Source organism: Podarcis filfolensis (assembly GCF_964270895.1).
Source record: "Podarcis filfolensis genome assembly, chromosome: 16".
Lineage (NCBI taxonomy): Eukaryota > Metazoa > Chordata > Lepidosauria > Squamata > Lacertidae > Podarcis > Podarcis filfolensis.
This window is the reverse complement of record NC_139620.1, coordinates 9,141,112-9,166,691: the sequence shown is the minus strand read 5'-3', so window position 1 is coordinate 9,166,691 and position 25,580 is coordinate 9,141,112. Positions and strand designations below refer to the sequence as shown.

The following is a 25,580-nucleotide window of genomic DNA, read 5'->3' as shown; positions in this document are numbered from 1 at the left end:
GTTGTTTGGTTTTCATCTGAATCTTTTAACTTTTGCTTTACATAAACTGCTCAAGATGATTTCATTGATCGGGCAATATGTAAATCTTAGGATCACAGAATTGTAAAATAAATGTCTAAATCTTGTTAAATGAATGAATAATAATAAACAAGATCAGACCTAAAGAGTCCCTCTTTCCTATCAAGACAATTGAGTCTTATCAAACTCCACCACTGCCTATCTCACAATCAGCTCAAATCTGGGAACACTTTATCTAAACATGAGCAGCCTTGCCTTGCCATGGGACCACAGCATGCCTAAATATGATCACATACACCTGATTCAGAGCAGAGCTCTTTCACCTCCTCTCCCCAAAGGCCTCACCTTTACCAGAAACGCATCAATAACACAGGCATCACCTGGAGACATGCGGGAAGGAGACCCTGGGGAGAAATTCCACCCAGACTTCATCAACTTCCCCCCTGCTCCATCCACCTGAGCCTGGGTCCTGAGTCCACAAAACAGGCTGCTTTCTTGACAACACCACGGAGCTATGGGATGGGCACATAAAGCTTGGTGGCACCAGCTCATGCACACTGTTTAATTCAAGACTGGATTGCTGCAATGCACCCTATGTGGGGCTTCCCTTGCGCTGGATCCAGAAGCAGCAGCTAGCGCAGAATGCTGCAGCACAATTGCTGACAGGGACCGCTATCAGCATATGACTCCTGTGCTCAAGAGATCTGCACCGGCTGCTGATTTGCTACTGGGCCGAATTCAACATATTCCTATCAGTATAAAAAGCCCTTACCAACCTGGGACCAGTTTACCCCATAACACAAACTATGCCACTTCTATCTGCGGAACTGGCGCTGCTACTGGTCCCGCATAAAACCCAATTTTGCATTTGTAAGCAATTGATCTTTCAGTGTGGCACCAGTTAACTTTGGAACTCCCTGCTGATTGATATCACGCAGGCATCTTCCCTGTACAGCGGTACGTCGGAAGCTGAACGGAAGCCGTTCCAGAAGTCCATTCGACTTCCAAAACATTTGGAAATCAAGGCGCAACTTCCGATTGGCTGCAGAAAGCCCCGTCAGACATTCAGGTTCCAAAGAACGTTCGCAAACCAGAGCACTCACTTCCGGGTTTGCAGTATTCGGGAGCCAAAACATTCAACTCCCAAGGCGTTCAGCTTCCAAGGTACGACTATTCTTTTTGGCGCTTGCTGAAATATTTTTTGTTCAGACAAGCCAACACTTGGCATATGTTTTAACCCGGTTTTTAGCTTATTGCTGATTTAAATTATTTTTTTGTACATTCAGAACAGTTGCTTTCTATTGTTTCTTATTGACAATTTCATCGCTTTCTTTTCATAAACCGCTCTGAAGGTTCCACTTCCCCCGCCTCCATTAAGTGGTGTAAAATTTTACAAAATGAATAAATAAATAAATAATTTGGCACTTCATACCAGAAATTCACAGATAGCTATGTGTTATGTCCAAGCTAGACCACCCAAAGCTCTGGCCCGCAAAGTGAGACCTGCAATTCCTATTTGAACAAGGCTCTTGGGTTCCAGAAAAGCACGATGCCTTGTGCCAAGACAAACGCAACCATGAGGCAAGACCCACAAATACGAAAATATACTAACGCACTCCAAAGAAACAAACATAATACGAAAGGACAATGGGCGACGAAAACTACAGAACAATCGGCTACAGATCCGTTTCTGCTCTTAAGCCTTTTGCAAATATGTACCAATTAGTCCTTGGGAAAGGTTTTTTAAACAATATTATTTGGGGAACGTGTCCAAATGATTCCTCATGTGCATGAGCAGATGGCAAGAAGTGTCTTTCAGCTTCCCAGGACAAAAGGAGAGTCTTGGTGAACGACCAATTTTTTGTCAAAAAGGGGGGGAAAACCCCAACCTGCCTCTCAGAGAACAGCCTCACTGCAAGAAGAAAATGGTTCACCAAAACAGGCTTACGATTAATCAGCCGCTTGATGCGCAAGAATAATTATTTGAACACATTCCCCCAAAGAAAACTGAACGCAAAATGTATTCTGAATGCAAAATAAAATTTCTCACTACAGCTACATATAAAGCAGGCGGGTCGCCAACGCTGCGCCAAAGGCAATGCGGAAAGGTTATGGCATTTGGGAATTTTTCGTTGCACGTAACAGGTGACATGATAGAAGTTTATACAATTATGCATTTCACGGAGAAAGTGGATTAAAAAAATGCTTTCCTCCCTCTCTCCTAACACTAGAACTTCTGGGCATCCAACATTCAGTTCCACTGGAAGATTCAAGACAGACAAAACAAACGACTTCTTTATGCAGCAACCAGTTTAACTGTGGAACTCCTTGCCACAAGAGGCAGCGATGGCCACCAGCTTGGATGGTTTTAGAAGAGGATTAGACCAATTAATGGTGGAGGACAAGGCTATGGATGGCTACGCTTTGCCTCTACAATCGTGCTTGGGTCCTGCTTGCCAGTTTCCCACTAAGCATCGGTTGGCCACTGTGAGAACAGGATGCTGGACTAGGTGGGCGTTGGTCTGATCCAGTATGGCTCTTCTTATGTTCTTAAGTACAGCCATACCTCAGGTTGAATATGCTTCAGGTTGAGCGTTTTCAGGTTACGCTCCGCGGCGACCCGGAAGTAACGGAACGCGTTCCTTCCGGGTTTTTCCGCTCGCGCATGCACAGACGAATCAAAATGACGTCACACGCATGTGCGGAAGCAGCGAATCACAGGTTGAATTTGCTTCTGGATGCGAACGGGGCTCCAGAACGGATCCCGTTCGCATCCAGAGGTACCACTGTAAGACAACAGCAACCAGGGATGCAGAGGCGTTTTTTAGGAGATGGGACTGTGGGACTCAGGCTCTTTTCTGCTGGGGCACCAGATCTCCTACCGCTTCCCAAACACCCCCTTTAAAAAAAACACCACCACTTTTTTCTTTGCTTACATGGCACAGTGCGAGAGAGACCCTGGCTGTTCGGCATCCTAACACAAACTGGTGATTTGTGGCCCAAGTACCCAACACCACGGCTGCTCCGACGGAACGGGACAGGGTGGCAACTTCCCTGCCCTGCGGGTACATTTGCTAAAAGATGGTGGCACCTTCAGATGGAGCCTGAGGCAGGCCTTCCCTGGTGGTCAGTCCCAGCCTGGATAAAGAGGCGCTGAAAGAAATAAGTGGAACCAGTCCGTTTTTATTACGAAGAAAAGAAACGGGCGATTTCCAGGCAAGATTCGTGAGGGGAGGATTCCCTTAGGGAATGACATCCCACACACACACACACACACACACACACACACACACACACACAGTTCTCTCTCACACACACATACACACACCTTCGCCCTCCTTTTTCACCAGTGCAAAGACTTGTTCCCTTTCCCCCCCGAGTTCCTTGTGTCCAGGTTCCGAAACCAAAAGCAGGGACTTTCGAGCCAAAATGGCGCCAAAATGGCGGAGGTTTCCAGCCAAGCTAGGAGTGCGACTTCTGGGCAAAGGGAGGGAAACAAAACAAAACACAGCCCTGCCTTCGCAAGGGTGCAAAGCCGTCCTCCCGTAAATCCGAAGCAGCCAGCGAAGGGAGTGCCAGGAAGGGGCTGGGGTTGTCGTCCTCTTCGCCCGTTTCGGCCAGAGAGGGGCGCCGCAGGAAGAGTCCGTGGGCCTGGCCTGGCCCGGGTTAGATATTGTGGATGTGTAATGACGGGCCGGACACCATGGGGGGAGGAGGAGCTGGCCTGCGTGGGAAGCAGAGAAAGAAGGAAAGGTTCACGCTGAGGCGTACGTGTCATAACAAGTTCTTTTTTTAATTAACTTCACTAGAGCGGGGCTAGGGAGCCTTCCAGATGTCACCGGACTACAGCTCCCATCATCCCTGACCATTGCCCATGATGACTGGGGGCTGATGGGAGCCAGATTCCAATAACGTTAAGTTACAACATCCCTGACCGCTGGCCAGCACATACAATCGGACGCCATTTTGAATCGCTGCACCATTCAAAATTGCACTGCATGGGGGGGGGTTATTTTTGTGTGTGTTTCTAACTATTTATTTGTGCTTTTATCTTGTGTTTTTATTTTGTGAACTGCCCTGAGATCTTTTAATGAAGGGTGGTATATGAATCCTAATAAATAATAATAATAATAATAATAATAATAATAATAATAGAATTCCCAAGCAACATTGGGTATGAGGCGACTATGAAATGAACCATTATTGCCGCATTTACGCAAATCTAATGCGCCATCAGGGACGCAGGTGGCGCTGTGGGTTAAACCACAGAGCCTAGGACAAATCCCCGTGATGGGGTGAGCTCCCGTTGTTTGGTCCCTGCTCCTGCCAACCTAGCAGTTCGAAAGCACAAAGTGCAAGTAGATAAATAGGTACCGCTCTGGCGGGAAGGTAAACGGTGTTTCCATGCGCTGCTCTGGTTCGCCAGAAGCGGCTTAGTCATGCTGGCCACATGACCCGGAAGCTGTACACCGGCTCCCTTGGCCAATAAAGCGAGATGAGCGCCGCAACCCCATAGTTGGCCACGACTGGACCTAATGGTCAGGGGTCCCTTTACCTTTAATGCGCCATCAAATCTAATGCTCACCCCAATTTTCGCAACGTAATTTGGCCAAAAAAGTGCACATTACATTTGAGTAAATACGGTATTGAGAACATCTAAAACCACCCGCAGCACCGTTGAAAGGCAGGGCTTCCCAAACTTGGGTCTCCAGCTATTGTTGGACTACAACCCCCATCATCCCTAGCTAGCAGGACCGGTGGTCAGGGATGATGGGAACTGTAGTCCAAAAGCAGCTGGAGACCCAAGTTTGGGAAGCCCTGGTTTAAGCCACTTGTCTTGCCCACCACCCCTCTCCTCCTATTCCCTGCACCTGGAAAAGAAGCAGCCGCCTCCCTCTCGGCCTCTCCCACCCCAGCCGCCTCCCGTTCTTCCACTCACCTCGATGGCAGCATCTGGACCCGAGGGTCATAGTTGGGAACAGCACAGAGCTCGGCCCGGGGGGGATCCGAAGGGAGCGGTTTCTGGGGTGGCGGAGGCTTGGCAGGGGGCTGAGAGGAAAACAGAGGGAGCCTGAATTAGGGGAGGCGGGTTGCGACGCATGCTCCAATGCTTGCGCACCACCTCACGCTAGCAAGGGGGCGGAGGCCAGAAAGGTGCAGAATATTTATTTTTAGACTCTCCATTAAGTGCGTGGGTGCGACACCACACACAATGCAAAAATAACACGTGTGTATAAGCAATTTTTCCTGACATCTTTGCAAGGGGGCTGCTGCTCACTTCAATTAACCTTACAAAATGGCCAGGGCTTCTCTCATTTTTCTGCTTGCTTTGACGTCAACTTAAGTACGTAAGGAGACTGGATCCGGCCCACGGCCCATCCAGCCCAGCATCCTGTTCCCACGGTAGCTAACCAGATGCCCCTTAAACGAATATATCTACCGTATTTTTCGCTCTATAAGACGCACCAGACCGCAAGATGCACCTAGTTTTTGGAGGAGGAAAACAAGAAAAAAAAATATTCTGAATCTCAGAAGCCAGAACTGCAAGAGGGATTGCTGCGCAGTGAAAGCAGCAATCCCTCTTGCTGTTCTGGCTTCTGGGATAGCTGCGCAGCCTGCATTCGCTCCATAAGACGCACACACATTTCCCCTTACTTTTTAGGAGGGGAAAAGTGAGTCTTATAGAGCAAAAAATACGGTATATTTCCATGGCTGGTGTCAAGCTAAATTATGCTCAGAGAGTGGAACCACGTAAATGAGCTCTGTGGGCCTCACTTCACTTGTGGGCCTCAACAGCTGAATAGTGTCGAGCTCTGCACCGTTACAAGTTTCACTTCTTTCCCCTGGGAAAAGGGACTGTTACCCCACTCTCGGCGGGGAATAGCAGGGCCTGCTAGGAACTCTCAGGACCCTTGACAAGAAAACAGCTCCCAGAATTCCTTGGGGAAAGCCATGGCTGTTCTTTTTTTAAAAAAAGTTTTATTCATTTTTCATTTTCATCCATTACATGCATCTCAAATTCTTAACGTTTACTATATATTCCTCCCTCCCCTCCAAGACTTCCCCCAACTTCCGATCCTGCTTTGTTTCTATTTTCATCCCCTTTGCTATCTCTCAACAGAAAAGGTTATTAATAACATAACATCAAACCTATAAACATAAAAATAAAATTAACTACCGCACATCATCTTATTTCACTGTCTTCTAAACATTTTCTGGTACTAATAAAGTGAATGTTTATTTCAATCCTGCCATCAAGTCTATTGCCTTTCTTTGTTTCTGCAAATATAATATGAAGGGTTCCCAATCTTTTTCAAAGTCTCTGCTGTCTTTTTCTCTTAGTCTTTCTGTCGTTTTTCTCTTGGTCTTTCTGTCATGACAGAATGACAATGACAGCCGTGGCTGTTCAAAGTGGTACACTGGGTTTCAAACACCACCGACTGGTTGTTGTGTCCCGGGCCTAAAATTTGCCTCAGGCCACATTTGCACCGTACATTTAAAGCACTGGGATAGCGGCAGCCCATTAAACAGCCATGGCTTCTCTCAAAGAATTCTGGGAGTTGTAGTTCGTTCTGGGTGTCGAGAGTGGTTAAGGGACCTCCCCATTTGCCTCACAGAGCTACAATTCTGCGGGTGGTTTAACAATTAATCCCTCTTCCTGGGGAAACTCTGGGAATTGTAGCTCTGTGAGCGGAACAGCTTTCTTCTCCATCCATCTGTCTAATCCTCTTTCAAAGCCACCCATGTCGGCTGCCCTCTCTGCCTCTTGTGGGAGTGAGTTCCACAGTCTTTCCTTTTGTCTGCTCCAAACCTCTTGACATTCGGTGTCCCTGGATGGCCGCAAGGTTCCAGTATCACATGAGATGCTAAAGAAGGCTGCATCCCGCTTACAGCGACGCTAGGCTCTCTTGGGAGCTTCCCATCGGCCGCACTTCCCAGAATAAGTTGGAGTTCTTGTTATTAAATATACCAAGAAAAAAATCACACCAAGAACTCAGGCCAATCTAAGTTTCAATAGTGGGAGTGGTCCCTACTCGCAAATCAATAGTCAATAGTAACCTTAGAGTTTTTAATTTGATTCAACACATGTAACTATTATTAATATTGATTATTTTCAGTTGTTATCCTTGAGAAACGTAGAAAATAACAGGATATATTTATCCGAAAACCTTCAAACTCACACGACCCTTTAAAAATTAGGTAAGGAACCAAATGTTATATAATACAGTGGTACCTCAGGTTACATACGCTTCAACTTACATACGCTTCAAGTTACACACTCCGCTAATCCAGAAATAGTGCTTCAGGTTAAGAACTTTGCTTCAGGATAAAAACAGAAATCGTGCTCCGGCGGCGCGGCAGCAGCAGGAGGCCCCATTAGCTAAAGTGGTGTTTCAGGTTAAGAACAGTTTCAGGTTAAGTACGGACCTCCGGAACGAATTAAGTACTAAACCCGAGGTACCACCGTACTGTTTTATAAATTATAATTTATGATAATTGAGAATTTAAACGTATTTTCATGTAATATTTGATACTTCCAGCTGATGAAGGTGAATACATCGAAACAGGGCTCTGTCCTGGTTTCTAATCCATAATTGACTTCTGACGTCTGCTCAGTGATTGAAACTGAGACCTCCACAACGAATCTGGACTAACATGAACTTATCTCTACTCATAAACCCTTATCTCTAATTCTGTAATGAATTATTGTGTTGTACATATTTCTATGAGTTTGAGTTTGTAATCTCTGTTAGAGTTTGTAATCTCTATTTGAGTTTGTAACCCTTGTCAGAATACATACTTTTGAATGGATTAGTTTTTGTTACTATTGACTATTGATTTGCGAGTAGGGACCACTCCCACTACTGAAACTTACATTGGCCTGAGTTCTTGGTGTGCTTTTTTCTCGGCACTTCCCAGAATGCCTTGGGTATGACATCGCACTCCTCCGCTCCAAGAAGCGCAAGCAGCACAAAAAAGCACCAGGACTGTCTCCAGCAGCTTTCTGCTTGGCCCAAACCAGGATGTGAGCCAGGTAAGGTAAAAATTATGGGATAAAAATTCTTCCCCATCGGCCGGGGAGGATTAGGGCTGGCATATGCCTGGAATTTCCTGGACAACTGGGATACATCCTTGGAAATGGATTTCGGATGGAATTTATCAATATTCGGTGTATGGAGAAGAGGGATCGCTCCCTGTTTTCGGAGGGGAACTGGGGGAGGGCGTTTCCTTCCCATTAACCTTCCCATTAACTCCCATCCACCTTCCACCCTGCCCAAACAGACCACCCTCCTCCCTCTCCAAAAATACACACACACCACCACCAGGAATGGCACCATGCTGCCAGTTACCTGAGCATCTTTAGGAATGGGGTCAGCAGGCAATGGGCGCGTTGGGGGCGCTGGCCTGTCCTGGACCGAGGCCTGGGCAGAAAGAGGAGGTACAGCAACAGACAAGACATGCTCGGGTGAAGAAGAAGAAGAAGAAGATTGGGGGGGTTGTATGTTGGGGGAGCAGCTCTGGAAGAAGCATGGGTGGGCCTTGCTGTTTACTAAGGGCAGGCAGATCTGGATTAAGAGAAGGGATGTAGCTGAGAGAGGTAGAGCGTCTGCTTGCCCCCAGAGGGTCCCAGATCCAATCCCCAGAATCTCCAAGCAGGGCTGGATAAAGACCCTGGAGAGCCACCGCTAGGCCTTACTCAGCAGCAGGCAGCTTCCTATGTTTGTATTTGTTCAGAACCATGAGGGCCGGAACCTTACATGTTTTTAAGGTTTGGCCGCAACTCAGAAACAGAGCATGCAGAAGGACTCCGTTTCAGCCTCCGGCATCTCTCAAGGTAGGGCTGGAAAAGGCTCTCTTGTCTGAAAACCTGGAGGGGCCCTGCCAGTCAGCTTAGACCAGGGATGAGGGAACCTGTGGTTGGATTTTGCTGGATTCTAGTCCTCATGGTTCTTTTCTTGTTTAAATTATTTTTTTTTTATTACAGATTTTCTTGTGCTACAAAACAAGGAAAAGTATGTATCGTACCTCCACTTTCTAATTATTATTATTAGTAGTAGTAGTATTATCATCATTAGAATTTATATACCGCCCTATACCCGAAGGTCTTGGGGCAGTTCACAGAATTCATAGGGACTTTTTCACGGTTTGTTGACATGCGGTATGAGACACTGTTGTCAGACATTGTGCAGATGGGGGAAAAGAGAGGGGAGAGAGAGAAATAGGGAGAATAATGACCTTTCGTTCTATTGCAGTGTTTGGGCAGGGATTTTGTGCCACCGTCACGCAGGTAGGTCTATCTATCCTATCTATTTATTTTCATTGGCACTGCGAGAGACTGGAGGGCCCAGAGCTTGGTTCGTTGCGTTCAGCTGGTTGCAGCGTCGTTTGTTGGTGAAGGGAGCCGCGTTGATGGGTCAAATTAGTCATATTGATTCGTATGCTTGGCGGGGGGGGGGGATAGGTCACTGTCTTGTGCTGTGCATGTAATAAAGGGGAGTCACACCGGGGACGGGGGAGGCATCCTCTTTTGCTTTTCCTCCCCATGCTAGCTTAAGTTTGTTGGCTAACTTTTTTAGTAGGGTGGTTAGTCCCCATGGTTCTGCATACAGCTCCGATTTAAAGAGGAAGCCAGGAAGCAGTTGTTTTTTTAAATACCAAAGTTAGTCCATTGTGTCTATCTAGCTCAGCACTGTCCACACAGACTGGCAGCCTCTCTCCCAGATTTCAGGCAACACTTAGCTGGCGATGCCATCGGGGATTGAATCTGGGACACCTGCACACAAAACACTGAGGCCCTGCCATTGACCGACGACTTTTCCTCCCGTCGCAGGAGACCATGCAATGGGGTCAAGGGACAAGCCGCCCCTGCCCCCTCCTTCCTCCCGCTCCGTTACCTGTTGACCCTTTGGGATCGGGTCAGGCGGAAGAGGCTTGGATGGTGGGTCAGGTCGAGAGGCATCGGGGGCAGCAGGCTGCAGAGAGACGGAAGGCAGCGCCACAAGGAAACCAGAGAGCAGATTGGAAGAGATAGAGATAGAGATAGAGATAGAGATAGAGAGAAGAGAGAGAGAGAGAGAGAGAGAGAGAGAGAGAGAGAGAGAGAGAGAGAGAGAGAGTGTGTTATCGTTCCGGCCTGTGGCATGCACGGCTAGGGGTACATGAGAGGCACACGCATTCATGCAAATGCAACCATGCAAGGAGAAAAGAGAGACAGACAGAGAGAGAAACAGGCACCCCAAAATTTCTCGTCCATTTAGGAATTTAATTCTGAGTCTTAGATCGGTCCCAGAACATGTTGCAAGGCTCTGCCGCAAACACCTTGCGTGAGTAAGAAGAAAGGGGTGTCCCAGAGCATGTACAGAGTGCCTTGAGTTCCACTGGTTTGGGAGGCTTAGGAGTGAGAAACTAAAGGGCGTTTCAAAATTAAGGAAGGGGGTCTTCTCCTAATTGCATTTTAAAGAATCCCACTGAGCCTCAGGAATTAAAAAAAATAAGCATTTAGAGGTCATATCCAGCCATGCTCTACTCAGAACAAACCCACTCAAATTAATGAACCTAATTGAGTCACATCTTTTCTAGCTTAGAACCAGGTTTCTACAAATCTGGCACAGGATTTTGGTGAATTATAGAGCATTTAAGGCTAGTAACGGCAGGGCTGGGGAAGCTGCGGCCCTCCAGATGTGGATGGACTACGACTCCCATCATCACTGGACGCCGGCGCTGATAGGAGTCAGAGTCCCACCTTTGCAGTAAGCCTAAGGAGGTAGAACAAGCTGTAGCAACACCCTCCAGCCACTTGAGGGTGCTGTGGGACTTTCTCCTTAGCTAGTCCTATTTACACTTCTACCTGTTCTTTCACAATACCATATAGTCTCACAGGGCAACACCTCCCCCTTTTTCTGGGGAAATTGTTCCATTCTGAAGGTTTGCCTTTTATTCAGGGCCGTGTTTACAGGGAGAGAGGGGCCTGTGGGCGATTCAGCTCCCTTATGGACACGCCGGACCCCCTCTTCCGGCTTAAAGATTAAACAAAGGGGTTGCGCAGCAACAAAAATGTTGCAGCGCATCCCCAGTTCCTAAGAAAGAGCGCTCCTGTTCAGGCTCCCAGCCAGCCAGCCACACCTCTGCTTCTGGGACACTCCATTCCACGCCCTCTACCAGCATACTCCATTGCAACCCCCCACCCAACTTTTTTTCTCGTTTTTTAACTCATTACTCAGCATTTGGATGGTAGGCCTGGAGAATTAAGCCCTTCAAACTAAGATGGCACTTCATGATTAAAATTAGTCTTCAGTGTATGCAGCTGAGTTTATATTAAAATATTACATTTAGCATCAAATGCTTCCAGGCTAGCAGGGTGGAAGGGAACTTATCTCTTTTGGTGCAAAGGTGCTTTTGGTGCTTTTGTTTTCCCACTAATTCTCCCCCCCCCAAAAAAAAACCCCAAACCCACAAAAAACCAAGGTAACACTCAGGATATAACAGGATTGAATGATCTGTAAGCCCCGCCTCCCAACAGTAACTGACCACTCCCACAGCCAGCCATAGCAACAGTTTCTAAGCCCCGCCACCTGTCAGCAACTATTCAGCCAATCACCTGTGGCAACAGCCCAACAGCCCCACCACCATCCATGACCAATAGCAGCAGCCTAGGAGACAGGCCCCAAGCCTATAGTTACCATGGCAACCAACACACAAATGGACCGAATATAATCAGTGAAAACTTCAGAGCAACCTGTAACTGATCTAGACAGATATAGATATCTATCTGTATAGATGTAAACATGCACACACATGGTACACAAATTTACTAAACGTTTTATCTGCAACCTTGGAATTAAAAGTTTGCAATGTCTGTAAGGCTGAAAAGTACAACTTAACAAGTTATCACCAGGAAACAAAATTTGACAACTGGGTGTGTGGAGATGGTGCGTAAAAGAAGTTTATGAGATTCTGGTTTTCTTCAGAATCTGCACAACTGCCCGCTCCCCAGTTTGGATCCATTGTATTTAATAAGTTAATTTTTTAAACCAAATTTAATAAGTATAATAAAGAAGAACTGGGAGAGGTAATTTTTGTTAATGCTAAAATAAAATAAAATTGTTGCTATTGAGGGGGAAGGGAGAGAGTGCTTCAGTTCAGTAATTTTAAAACCTACCTCCTGTGTGTGTGTGTGTGTGTGTGTGTGTGTGTGTGTGTGTGTATATATATATATATATATATATATATATATATATATATATATATTTATTTATTTATTTGGGGGGGGTTGTTGCTAAAAAAACACACTAAAATTTTCCCTTTTCTTTCTAAGTTCTTTTTGCGGCACTAAAACAGCTTCCTCTCATCCAACAAAAATGCAATTATCATACAACTACATCATACACGTGTGGCCGAGAGCCTGCATTGTGTGGTGGTTGTAAGCTGTGTGTCGGACTAGGACCTGGGTTCAAATCCCCACTCAGCCATGAAGCTCACTGGGTGACCCTGGGCCAGCCACTGCCTCCCAGCCTAGCCTACCTTGCAGGGTTATGGTGGGGATTAAATGATGAAGGGTGAGAATCATGTACTCCACACCCTGGGCTCCCCGAAGAAAAAGGTGGAGGTATAAATGCAACAAATAAATAAAATATCCCACCCTAGCTCTGAAGATGGAAGTTTAGGCCTTACATCCAAAATAACATCCGAAGAACATACGTTCCTACCCATTAGTATGGAAGGCGATACGCAGTTTGCATTAACCACAAGGTTTTATAGTGCTATTAATTTTTAGCCATGTGCATAAAAAGGTGTATTAAAGGTAAAGGTACCCCTGACCATTAGGTCCAGTTGTGACCGACTCTGGGGTTGCGGCGCTCATCTCGCTCTATGGGCCGAGGGAGCCGGTGTTTGTCCGCAGACAGCTTCCGGGTCATGTGGCCAGCATGACTAAGCCGCTTCTGGCGAACCAGAGCAGCGCACGGAAACGCCGTTTACCTTCCCGCCGGAGCGGTACCTATTTATCCACTTGCACTTTGACGTGCTTTCGAACTGCTAGGTTGGCAGGAGCAGGGACCGAGCAACGGGAGCTCACCCTGTCGCGGGGATTCGAACCGCCGACCTTCTGATCAGCAAGTCCTAGGCTCTGTGGTTTAACCCACAGCGCCACCCGCGTCCCTAAAAGGTGTATTGATTCGTGGCAAAAAGGTCTTTGTGCTTCAAACCTTGGGCCAAGTTTAGTTAGTCAATTCCACCCCCTGCCAAAAAAAACCCCCAAGTGCTTATTTGCCAGACTTTATTGTACCACTGTCAAAGCAGCACCCCTCCAAATTCTTCTGGTATCTCATTATTACAAGTACATACCCTCCAACATTTCTCCGATGAAAATAGGGACGTCCCATTCCATAATGATATAATTTTACTATTTATAGCCTGCCCACCTGACTGGTTTGCCCCAGCCACTCTGGGCAGCTTTCAACATATATAAAAACATAAGACGACATTAAACATTTTTTTTTAACTTCCCTATACAGGATTGCCTTCAGACGGCTTGGAGCATGGGTAGGCAACCTAAGGCCCGGGGGCCAGATCTGGCCCAATCGCCTTCTAAGTCCAGCCCACGGATGGTCCGGGAATCAGCGTGTTTTTACATGAGTAGAATGTGTGCTTTTATTGAAAATGCATCTCTGGGTTATTTGTGGGGCATAGGACTTCGTTCATTTTTTCTTCAAAATATAGTCCGGCCCCCCACAAGGTCTGAGGGACAGTGGACCAGCCCCCTGTTGAAAAAGTTTGCTGACCCCTGGCTTGGAGGGTCAGATAACGCCATACCCTCCAACATTTCTCCGATGAAAATAAGGAAAAGTGGGACATTCCGGGATCGAATCAGAAACCGGGACGGCTTCTCCAAATCAGGAACGTCCCTGAAAAAATAGGGACCCTTGGAGGGGCTGTGAGTAAGGGGTCTGAACCGTAAGATGATATTGTAATAATCTAAGGAATTAGTAAATGAAAGAAATGCAGCGATCACAGGTGGCACAGCCAGGCGCCATCCACATACGAAGGTGGGAACCCATCACTTACCTTGGAAGTCGGCATGAGCTGCAGCTCAGTGTTCTGCCTGAACTGTGGGGGCCGGGGGCGCCCTGGGGGGGCTTGGCTGTAAGTCCGAGGCTCCGGGTGTGTGATCCTGATGGGGGAGAACAGGAAGGCTGAGGCCTCGGTCTTAGGGGACATATTACAGGCCAACGCACACATATACACACAGAGAGAGACCAACACGCTTTTGCCTCTGGCTCCGCCCAGCGCTGCAATGCGGCCCCCAATAGGTCATCCAGAAGGGAATGCGGCCCTCGGGATGAAAAAGCTTCTAGAGTCCACAAGCAGCCCCAGGGACTTGGATTTCGCCCCAAAGGAGAGAAGAGCACATGCAAGAGAAATATATTTGTATAGAAGCACCAAACCCAGGCAAAGCACCAAACCAGCACCAGATAGGAAGGGGGGGGGGAGCCTCCACCGTTTCATTCACACCCAAAAATGACATCAAAGCTCAGCTGTCGCAGGATCAGCCGTATTACCCTCTTTGTTCAGCTGGGCGGATGAATCGCACCTGGGACTCTGCCTCAGTGCTGCAGGGTGAGGGGAGCAGAGTTAGTGTTCCACAGCAGTGTGTGACATTGGGGAGAGGGGAGGACAGAGGTCCCTTTGTGGGGCACGGAATGGGCGCGTGGGGAGAAAAATAGCCAGGTGTCAACACAGTGTGAGGAAACAGATGGAGGTTAGGGCAGGAATTATCATTATTGGATGGCATCCAATTGCGCTCTGCTTAGAGTAAGCCCATTGAAATTAATGGACCTAAGTTAGTCATGTTGGTTAAGGAGCCTGCGGTCGTGTAGTGGTTAGAGTATTGGAGAAGACCTGGGAGATCAGGGTTCAAATCCTCCGCCCAGTCGTGAAGCTCACTGGGCGACCTTGGGCCAGACACTGTCTCTCAGTTTAAGCTCCCTCGCAGGGTTGTTGCAAGGATTAAATCGGGAGAAGGAGGAACTGTGCATGCCACCATGAGCCGCTTGGAGGAAAGGTGGGATAAAAACATAATAAATAATTTCAGCGGGTCTACTCCGACTAGGGCTGAAACAGGATACAACCCACCCCCCACAAACAGTTATTTGACTTCTCCATTGCTTGCTGCAGACAAGTCTCCAAGCAACATTAAAAAAACAAATCATAAAAATAATACATTCCGATAGAGCAGTTGCAGATAGCTCATAAAGAAACCCACTAAAAACATTTCTGCAGCAAGATTATATTCCCACCATGTAGGCCACCGGCCAGCAGATCACACTCCACTAAGAGACCTGGAAGGAGAGGGGAGTTTCAGCCTGATGCCAATAAAAGAGGAACGATGGCAGCAAGCAGACCTTAGCTGGAAAGAGGACTCCACAGACAACTGAAAAGGCCCTGTTCCTTGACCACCACCCTGCAAAACTCCTTCAGAGTGAGGAGACCTGGAAAAACGACTCAGATGAACACCAAGGTTGAAGAGGGGGCGGAATCCAGATTGGGTCATATCGGGAGAGGAGCTATGAAAGATATTGTGGTCCTGAAGTTAAAACCAGCATCGGGAAGGAGATCCTGGCATGACGGCTTTGATCCGCCTGGGTGGCACATTTTGGCCTTTAACGGGACGGAGGAAGGAAGGTTCACATCTTTGCTAGGGCAGCCATTTGGAGGGGATGTTGGAGGAAAAGTGGGGGAGTCATTTCACGGGGACACCGGTAAAAGCGGGGCAGGGAACAAAGGTGCGCGGCAAGGAGGGTGTGCCGTCTGTTACCTGTACTGGCAGCTGGTGCCCTTGCCGATCTGCCAGAGGCGCTTGTGGACCCGCTTGGTGCAGCAGATCCCGAGGCAGAGGACCAAGACCAGCAAGAGAGCCGTCAGCACTAAGGCGGTCGAGGTGGCGCTGCCCCCTGGGAAGGAGAGGGTGGGGGGAGGAAGAGGAGACAGTGTGTTATTCAGTGCCAGGCAGACGCACGTCCACAGTGCCGCATGCCAGGCTGTATATTGCCCCCGCTGCGTTCCCACTAACAAAAGAGACCTTGTTCCCAACTCAGTCACCAGCTCTGAACGCCCTACGCTGTTATATACAATACAGAGCTACCCACCCACCCGGCAGAAGGAGAGGGGCTGGGGGTTTCATCCTCCCTTCCCAATAGGCTTCAAGCAACTCTCCTGCGGCGTTTGGGACTTCTTTAAGCTGAGAGAAAAGACGTGACACGATGGGAATCTATAAAATTATGTGTGGGTGGAGACAATTGTTCTCCTCCTTTCAACATATGAGAGCAGGGTCCATGGGTGCCGAATGTTGGAAAATTCGGGACAGATCAACAGAAAGTCTTTCTTCATGCAGTTAAACTATGGAACTCTCTGCCACATGAGGCGGGGATGGCCACCGACTTGGGTGGCTTTGAAAGAGGATTAGATGAATTTGTGGAGGGCAAAGCTGTCGGTGGCTATGCGTGGCTGCTAGCCACCACGGCTATTGCTCTGTTTCTGCTGTCAGAGGCTGGATGTCCCTCTGAATACTGGGAGTTCCTGGGAGTCACAAATGGAAGGAGCTGCTCTCGCACTCGGGTCCTGCTTGCAGGCTTCCCACAGGCATTTGGTCGGCCACTGTGAGTGCAAGATGCTGGATCAGATGGCCCTCCTTTGGCCTGATCTAGCTGCATGGCTGTTCTTAAGTTCCTACGAGCAACAGCGGGCTCTTTCCTTTATGCCCTGCCTGTGGTCTTCCTGCAGGCATCCAATGGGCCACTGTGAGAACAGGATACTGGACTAGATAGGCCCCTGGCCTATCTTCCTAGGATCTTATGGCTGTTCTCTTTCCCTAGAATCTGGCCTGGACACTGATCTCCTCTTGCAATGATGTACTAGGGCAGCCTTTCTCAACCTGTGGGTCCCCAGATGTTGTTAACTACAACTCCCATCACTCCTAGCCAGTGGCGTAGCGTGGGGGGTGCAGGGGGGGCGGGCCGCACCGGGCGCAACATCTGGGGTTAGGGCAAATCCATGGGTTAGGGGGCGCAAATCCACGGGTTAGGGGGCGCAAATCCACGGGTTAGGGGGCGCAAATTACTTGCCTTGCCCCGGGTGCTGACAACCCACGCTACGCCACTGCTCCTAGCTAACTCAGAGATGATAGGAGTTGTAGTCCAACAACATCTGGGGATCCACAGGTTGAGAACCGCTGCACTAGGGGGTTCCTCCAGACTGGGGTTTGCATCCAGTGCTAGTCCCGAGAGTAAACCCACAACACGACCAATTTAGACAGAGTTATTTAAAGGAGTCTACTCTCTGTAGGACTTCACTCGGGACAACTCTGGGCTGCTGTGCTTTGCAGCTGTGTTCTGCAACGTTAAGAACGCGAGGCGAGCCTGCTTGGATCTCCTTAGGTTCTTCTTGTCGACGAAATAAGCACATATTCGTGGCAGTATTCGTGGCAGATTTTTAACCGTCCGCCATGCCATCCTGCTTTTATGAGCAGTTCTGCAACGCTTCCCCAATGTTATCAACATTACTGCCGCCTGGAGGGGGGAGTCTCGTGCTATTATAGCGTAACAAAAGCAGGACAGAAAAGAGACGCAAAGGGTATCAAGAGCAGGATCGCATACAAAACCATCCTGATGCCATCAGGAGAACAAATTGTCAGGAATGCAAGATAAAAAGGATGTCTGGAAGGGATGCTAGGGAGATATAATGACTATGTGGCTGGTTTGTATATGCATGAGTGTCCTTCAAGGCTGTGTGACCTTTCACTGGGACCTCCTTTCTGGGTCTAAGAATTATGTGCACCTTCAAGTTTTTTAATTTGGAAGAGAAAAGGAAAAAAGCCAGCCTCGGGCTACAGCACTTTTGGGAAATCACTGTTGTAAAAGAAAGCAAAAGAGCAATTGTCTGCCTCCTTTTATGGTGTTTTCCATTGCTGTTACTGATGTTTTATTTTCAAAATTGTCTTCCCTCGCAACGTTTACGGCTTCCAGACGAGGCATTGAAAGCATGTGTTTCAACACATGAATATGATTTAAATAATGATGATTAGGTAGATAATAAGTAGTAAGTAATAAAATAGAAGTAAGTAATAGAAATAAGACCCCTGGCTAACTGTGCCTTTCTTGAGCCAACTGAGTTGTTAACAGGCCCAGAACGGGTGTCAGATAGGAATGTAAAATCAGCATGGCTACTGGATCAGGCCAAAAGGGTCACCTGCTTCAGGATCCTGTTTTCCCAGTGGTCAGCTGGATGCCCATGGGGGAAACTCAAAAGCAAGACCTGAAAGCAGGTTGTCAATGGCAGCAATGGAAGCTAACGGCTAGAAAAATAGCTGAAGTCCTTTTCAAAGGTTTTGATGCGAGAAGTTTGTCAAGTCGCATTTAAATAATAATCATAATTTTTTATTTATACCCCGCCCTCCCCAGCCAAGCCCGAGCTCAGGGCGGCTAATAAGCAATAATAAAAACAAGTTGAATGATTACAACTTAAAAACAAAATTAAAATACAACATTAAAATACCGAAACATTAAAATATTAAAATGCCTCATTAAAATGCCTCATCGCAGGAGGAGAAGGAAAAGAAAAAATAAAGAGAAGGAGGGAATCAAATTGGCTCCAAGCCAAAGGCCAGGCGGAACAACTCTGTCTTACAAGCCCTGCGGAAAGAAATCAGATCCTGCAGGGCCCTGGTCTCATGAGACAGAGCGTTCCACCAGGCCGGAGCCAGTGCTGAAAAGGCCCTGGCTCTGGTTGAGGCTAATCTGACTTCCTTAGGGCCCGGGACCTCTAAGGTGTTGCTATTTATGGACCTTGAGGCTCTCCGTGGGGCATACCAGGAGAGGCGGTCCCGTAGGTATGCGGGTCCTAGGCCCTGTGATGCCACTTGAAACAGTCATGGCTTCTCCCAAAGATCCCTGGGATCTGGGGTTTGAAAAGGGTGACGAGAGCTGTTAGGAGCAACCCCTATTCCCCCCAGAGAGCTACAATTCAGCCTCTTTGAAAACTGCAGCACTTATCCCCAACCACTGGGCCCCACGGCTACTTACTTGACTCCATAGCAGCTGACCCGCTGTCTATGCTGCCCCCCGACCCACTGCTCAGGCAGTTTGGAGGGGCCCAGCCAGACTGACAATGGCAGTGTCCTTTGCTGTTACATACCTGCAAACAGGGAAGAAAGACCCACAGAAGGAGGTGACTTGGCAGAATCGGAAGAGGCCAGAGCACTTTCTTTTTTCCCTTCACTTTCCCCACATTGTGGCCCATGAGCATCCATCAAGGGGTTACCCTCGGAGGCCCCAATCTGCCTCTATAAGAGATGGGGCTGCTGAAACTCAGCCCCCATCCATGCAAAACAGTTAAATCAGTATCATACCACTTTAAATGGGTCACGGCTTCCCCCGAAGCATCTTGGGAAACTGTAGTTTGTTAAGGGGACAGAGAGTTGTTAGGCAACACCCCCCCATTCCCCTCACAGAGCTACAATTCCCGGAGGGGTTTAGCAATCTGTCATCACAAGGAACTCTGGGAATTGTAGTTCTGTGAGGGGAATGGGGGAGAGATTCCTGGCTTCTAACTCCCCTCCTTTCCACACAGTAGAGTAGTGGCAGGTTCAGAGGTGCAGGGTGCCTTCACGATAAACACTGCCACACCCTTTACCAAGATTGTACAATACAGTGGTGCCTCGCAAGACGAAAAGAATCCGTTCCGCGAGTCTCTTCGTCTTGCGGTTTTTTCGTCTTGCGAAGCAAACCCATTAGCGGCTTAGCGCTATTAGCGGCTTAGCGGGCTTAGCGGATCAGCTGATAAGCGGCTTAGCGGCTTAGTGGATCAGCTGATAAGCGGCTTAGCGATCAGCTGTTAAGCGGCTTAGCGGATCAGCTGTTAAGCGGCTTAGCGGCTTGGGAAAAAGGGGGGGGAGGGAAAAAACCCCGCAAGAACTCGCAAGACATTTTCGTCTTGCGAAGCAAGCCCATAGGAAATTCGTTTTGCGAAGCACCTCCAAAACGGAAAACCCTTTCGTCTAGCGGGTTTTCCGTCTTGCGAGGCATTCGTCTTGCGGGGCACCACTGTAATCTTACAATTCTACTCTGGGCGGTTTCCAACAGAATAAAAACACAGGAAAACATCACACACTAAAAACTTCCCAATACAGGGCCTCCTTCAGATGTCTTCTAAAAGTCATATAGTTATTTATCTCCTTGACATCTGGTGGGAGGGGGTTCCACAGGGCGGGCGCCACTGCCAAGAAGGCCCTCTGCCTGGTTCCCTGTAGCTTCACTTCTCACGGTGAGGGAACCGCCAGAAGACCCTTGGAGTTGGACTTCAGTGTCCAGGCTGAACAATGAGGATGGAGATGCTCCTGAAGGTGTACAGTCATACCTTGGAAGTCAAACGGAATCCATTCCGGAAGTCCGTTTGACTTCCAAAACCAAAGCGCGGCTTCTGATTGGCTGCAGGAAGCTCCTGCAGCCAATTGGAAGCCACGGTAGCCCCATCGGGCGTTCAGCTTCCAAAAATAGTTCGCAAACTGGAACAGTCACTTCTGGATTTGCGACGTTCAGTAGCCAAAACATTCGAGAACTAAGCTGTTCAAAAATCAAGGTACAGTGGTACCTCAGGTTACGGATGCTTCAGGTTACAGACTCCGCTAACCCAGAAATAGTACCTCGGGTTAAGAACATTGCTTTAAGATGAGAACAGAAATCGTGTGGCGGCAGCACGGTGGCAGCAGGAGGCCCCATTAGCTAATGTGGTACCTCAGGTTAAGAACAGTTTCAGGTTAAGAACGGACCTTAACCCAAGAACGTTCTTAACCCAAGGTACCACTGTACGACTGTACTGGGCCGAGACATTGCAACACTCAGTGAAAACCTCCCTGTGTGGCCTTTCAGCCAGATCTACTATTTTCTGTGCACATTCATGGGCAAATAATTTGGAGTGCTCCGATATCTTCTTTTAGAATAACTTAAGTTGCGTTTTCCCTGAAAGTCCCACTACTTGCTCTCCAAACTGATGCGCCTTGTGATTTCAATGTGTTCCTAAATGCTTAGCTTTGGAGCATGTACAGAACAAACTCCCCCTCAGTGTTCTTCCTGAGCACCTTTTCCCCACAGTGATCCTGGGAGCCCATCCTCAGAGGCTGAGTCCCCTCCCTTCGCTCCGATTGGCTCCAGTCAGCACAAAGGGTGAGAAGACTTCTTCTCAGTGGCTAAAAAGCTCTACTTTCATGTTGATTGGTTGGCTCTAGGACGCTGGAGGCGGGGACTGGGCTGCAGAAATTGTAATGGGTCTTTGACAGACCCATGCAAACCCTGCAACCCCGGACCACTACAGCTCTGCCCCCCAAGTCCTTCCACTTACCCCATGGCTGTTGCACTGACACGATGGCAGCTTGAGCGAGGAAAGATCTCGACACTGTTGGTCAACACACACCTGCAACCAGAGAAGGAACAATCTTTTTTTAAAAAAAATAGTTTTTATTAAGAATTTCAACATAGCAAATTATCAAAACATATCCTCTTCATTCCCCCCCCCATTTTCCCCTCTCCTCTCCCCAAGAGAAACCCTCCCTCCCTCTCCCACCAGACTTCCCTCAGCTCCTCTCTCTGATTTTTCAACACATGTTATTCTCTGCATATTGTAAAATTGTAAAGATCCTTAAATGATCTGTCTATTATGTTAACAATCAATAAATTTGTGTACGTTTATTCAAAACCTGCCAAGGAGTCCAATTCATTTTGCTGGGTTTTTTTTAAGTAGTTTGTAAAAAGTTCCCACTCTTCTTTAAAGTCACAGTTGTCCTTGTCTCGCAGTTTGCATGTCAATTTCGCCAATTCTGCATAATCCATCAATTTCTCTTGCCACTGTTCTTTTGTCGGGATTTCCTCATTCTTCCATCCTTGTGGTATTAAGACTCTTGCCGCCGTTGTGGCATACATAAATAAATTCTTTATTTTCCTTGGCAGGTCTTTCCTATAATCCCTAACAAAAATGCTTCTGGTTTTGTTTTTTTTACAAATGTTAATTTAAACATTTTCTTCAACTCATTATACATCATTTCCCAAAATTTTAAAATTTCTCTACATTCCCACCACATATGGTAAAAAGTCCCTTCTTTTTTCCTTTACACTTCCAGCATACGTTTGACCCAGTTTTGTACATTCTTGCAATCTGTACTGGTGTTATATACCATCTATACATCATTTTCATATAATTTTCTTTCAAAAGAGAACAGTCTGTAAATTTTAAATCTATTCTCCACAATTTTTGCCAATCTTCAAATTGTATGTTATGTCCTATATGTCCTAGAAATAACAAATTGACCATCTCAGAGGAGGATTGTATTCTAAGCAGCAGCTCGCGGAGGGGGGGGGAACCTAACATGATACACCCCCTGCGTCCGCACGATGCCCACTCACCTTGCCAGCCCCACAGCCTGTGCCGGGCAACACCATGGCCAGATCTAGGATGTCATCAACAGGAGTCGGGGTGTGATGTGGGCATTCGGGAGCCCTGGTCGTTCGGTTCTGCTTTCTAGCATTGGTGCTGCTGGGTTGGCACTGCAGCCGCCCACACAAGGCGTCCCTGGCAGAAAGGGATTGCAAGTCTTTGACACACTGGTTGCTCTTGACTCTCTCCACATCAAGTCTCCAGCCCTCAAGTTTTTTCAAGGAAATGAAGCAAGACTTCTAGTGTCACCGCCGTACAATAATATGGAGGCTTCGGCCACTGCAGGGAAAATAACTCCTATATCCCGTGTGTTTCTACGGGTAAGGAAGACTCGGAACATTTCTACGTCGTTCAGATGGGATTTCATTTTTTACCTGTCAAACTCAGATGTAAGAAAACTCTCCCTTTCATGGAAAGCTTCCATAATGTCTTTTGTTGCTTTCACAGTGGGACCTCAGGTTAAGAACTTAATTCGTTCTGGAGGTCTGTTCTTAACCTGAAACTGTTCTTAACCTGAAGCACCACTTTAGCTAATGGGGCCTCCTGCTTCCACCGCGCCGCCGGAGCACAATTTCTGTTCTCATCCTGAAGCAAAGTTCTTAACCCGAGGTACTATTTCTGGGTTAGAGGAGTCTGTAACCTGAAGCGTATGTAACCTGAAGCGTATGTAACCTGAGGCACCACTGTATTTTTATTATCTCCTCTCTATTTGGAGAATACAACCACTGTACTGCTCCCATGTTTGGTAACTTCAATTCTGCTTTTGTTCGTCAATACCTTTGAGCTTACATTATTACTACAATGTTTAAAAGTGCTTTGCGTCTGACCTGCAGCATTTCCAGGTAGAACTAGGAAAGATAAACCTGCCTAAAACCAGGGAAGCTAGTCTTGTCTGCCTGTGCAAGGGGTGTTGAGCCTCAGGCCTGGGGGACAGAATCTGCCCTGCCCCCCGGCAGCTTGATCTGTCCTTGGAACTTTTATCAGGCCACGCCCCTTCCAAATAGGCCACACCCCTCACTGGCCCCCATCCTTACAGGGAAAGCACTCACTTCTCTGAACACGGCAAATAGGAACCATCGGCTTGCTGACCACAGTGCCCTTCCAGGTCACCTCTGCCATTCAAAGAGGCCACACAGGCGTCCGAGACAGGGACCGAACCTGCCAGGGGGGAGAGAGAGAGAGAGAGAGAGAGAGAGAGAGAGAGAGAGAGAGTCAGGACAGCCAACGACAGTCACAGTTTAAGAATAAATGGAAAAAATAACAGGCAAAAGAACCATATAAATCTTTATTAGCAACTACGAGGGAACATTCACTAAAAATCGTGTATGTGTGGTTATTTAACACTGAGGAACCTATCATATAGCTAGATAGCTCAGCTGGTTGGAGCTTGGTGCTGGCAATGCCAAGGTTGCAGGTTCGATTCCCGTATGGGACACAGTCCTGCACTAGGCTGGGCTAGATGATCCTCAGGGTGCCTTCAAATCTATGATCCCGTGAGAACAATGAGGGAAGCGGAACAGAAGTGTGCAGAGGTAGTTAGAGAACACTTGGGAAACATCCAGGAGAGGAGGAGCCTTAGAAAGGGCAGAAGGCAGGGACTTTCAGCCCTGGCAAATGCTCCACGGCGGGCCAAGGCCTACTGGGAAGGGTTGAAGAGTTGGACGTTTGTTTCCTTGGATAAAAAGTTAACTACACTGACAACCGGCTCTGCTTCTTTGTGCTGACCTTCAATAGACTCCAGCCCTGAAAAATGGGAGAGAGCTGGTGTGCTCGGATCCTGCCTGCAGTTTCCCCAGTTGATCACTGTGAGAACAGGATGCCGGCTATTAGATGGGCCATTGGCCTCATCCGGGAGGCCCTTCTTAAGTTCTAAACTGTTCTGAATTATGGATTTTAAAGTGGTGTAAGCATGCTTTGAATGCATAGTGCGGATGAGGCCAAGAAGAAGACCAGGCCTTCTCGGGAACTCGCCCCAACCCACCCTTGGAAAAAATCTCCTCCCTGCACTCAGCCCCAAACACCAGCTCACCTGGGCCCCAAAGTTCTTGGCACTGGCTCAAGTAATTGGGGCAGACCCCACCATAGCAGACGGCCTTCTCGTCCCCACACGGCGTCCCATCTTGCTTGTGGACGTTGGCCCGGCAACGCGGGGAGGTACCGTCGCAGTATTCGGGGAGGTCGCATTCGTTCTGGGCTTCCCGGCAGAGAAATCCTGCGCTGCGGAGCTGTCGAAGGACGAATAATAATAATAAATTATTTTTATCCCACCCTCCCCAGCCGAAGCTGGGCTCAGAGCGGCGAACAACAGTAAAAATAGCACAATTTACATAAAATCACAGTCAATTGATTAAAATATATTCTAAAATCAGTTCAGAATCAAATTAATGGCAACCACTGGGCTAGAGTTCTTTGAGGATTGCTGAATGAGGGCGTCAGACTTTGCCTGCGGAAAGATGTCAAGTCCCACAGGGCCCTAGTCTCTTGTGACAGAGCGTTCCACCAGATCAGGGCCACGGCCAAAAAGCCCTGACTCTGGTTGACGCCAGCCTAACCTCCCTGTGGCCTGGGATCTCCAAGATGTTTTTATTTGAAGACCGTAAGGTCCTCCGTGGGACATACCAGGAGAGGCGGTCCCGTAGGTACGAGGGTCCTAGGCTGTATAAGCCAAAGACGGTAGGAAGAGGGACACAGGTGTTGGCAGAGCCTGCAAGGGAGGAGGGGGTTCGCCAGGCTGCTGGCCCCAGCCGCACCCAACATTTAAAGTGCTATGAATAGTCATGGTTTCCACCCAAATAATTAGTTAAGGGGGCTCAGAGGTGTCGGGAGACCCCCTCATCCCTCTCCCAGAGCAATTTAACAATCAATCCCTCTTCACAGGGAACTCTGGGAATTGTAGCTCTGTGAGGAAATCAGAGTTATGTGGTGAACTGCCCTGAGATCTGTGGATGAAGGGCGGTATACAATTTTATTTTATTTTTTTATTATTAGAATGTTATTTATTTATTAAAGTTCTTATGTTACATCGGTAAACATTATCATAATACATCACAAGGCTTATTATACTATAATTTTCAACATGTATA

General features: G+C 47.8%; 1 protein-coding gene across 6 annotated transcripts in view; it reads right to left on the bottom strand.

The window, feature by feature from the left end:
• Positions 1 to 3,181: 3,181 nt before the first annotated feature.
• The window catches only part of ADAM15 (ADAM metallopeptidase domain 15), a 43,177-nt gene continuing 20,778 nt past the window's right edge, over positions 3,182 to 25,580 (bottom strand). For 2 of the 6 annotated variants that reach the window (XM_083591065.1, XM_083591064.1), the window contains exons 14-25: positions 24,527 to 24,722; positions 23,547 to 23,655; positions 22,467 to 22,632; positions 21,409 to 21,480; positions 19,095 to 19,206; positions 15,833 to 15,968; positions 14,577 to 14,627; positions 14,083 to 14,188; positions 9,915 to 9,992; positions 8,370 to 8,441; positions 4,958 to 5,067; positions 3,182 to 3,742 (exon numbers count right to left, since the gene is read on the bottom strand). In XM_083591065.1, coding sequence (XP_083447191.1) covers positions 3,685 to 3,742; positions 4,958 to 5,067; positions 8,370 to 8,441; positions 9,915 to 9,992; positions 14,083 to 14,188; positions 14,577 to 14,627; positions 15,833 to 15,968; positions 19,095 to 19,206; positions 21,409 to 21,480; positions 22,467 to 22,632; positions 23,547 to 23,655; positions 24,527 to 24,722 — 1,266 coding nt within the window. In that variant the 3' untranslated portion in view covers positions 3,182 to 3,684. The remainder of the gene's footprint in view (positions 3,743 to 4,957; positions 5,068 to 8,369; positions 8,442 to 9,914; positions 9,993 to 14,082; positions 14,189 to 14,576; positions 14,628 to 15,832; positions 15,969 to 19,094; positions 19,207 to 21,408; positions 21,481 to 22,466; positions 22,633 to 23,546; positions 23,656 to 24,526; positions 24,723 to 25,580) is intronic. The other 4 variants (XM_083591066.1, XM_083591067.1, XM_083591068.1 and 1 more) reach the window with 4 other exon arrangements.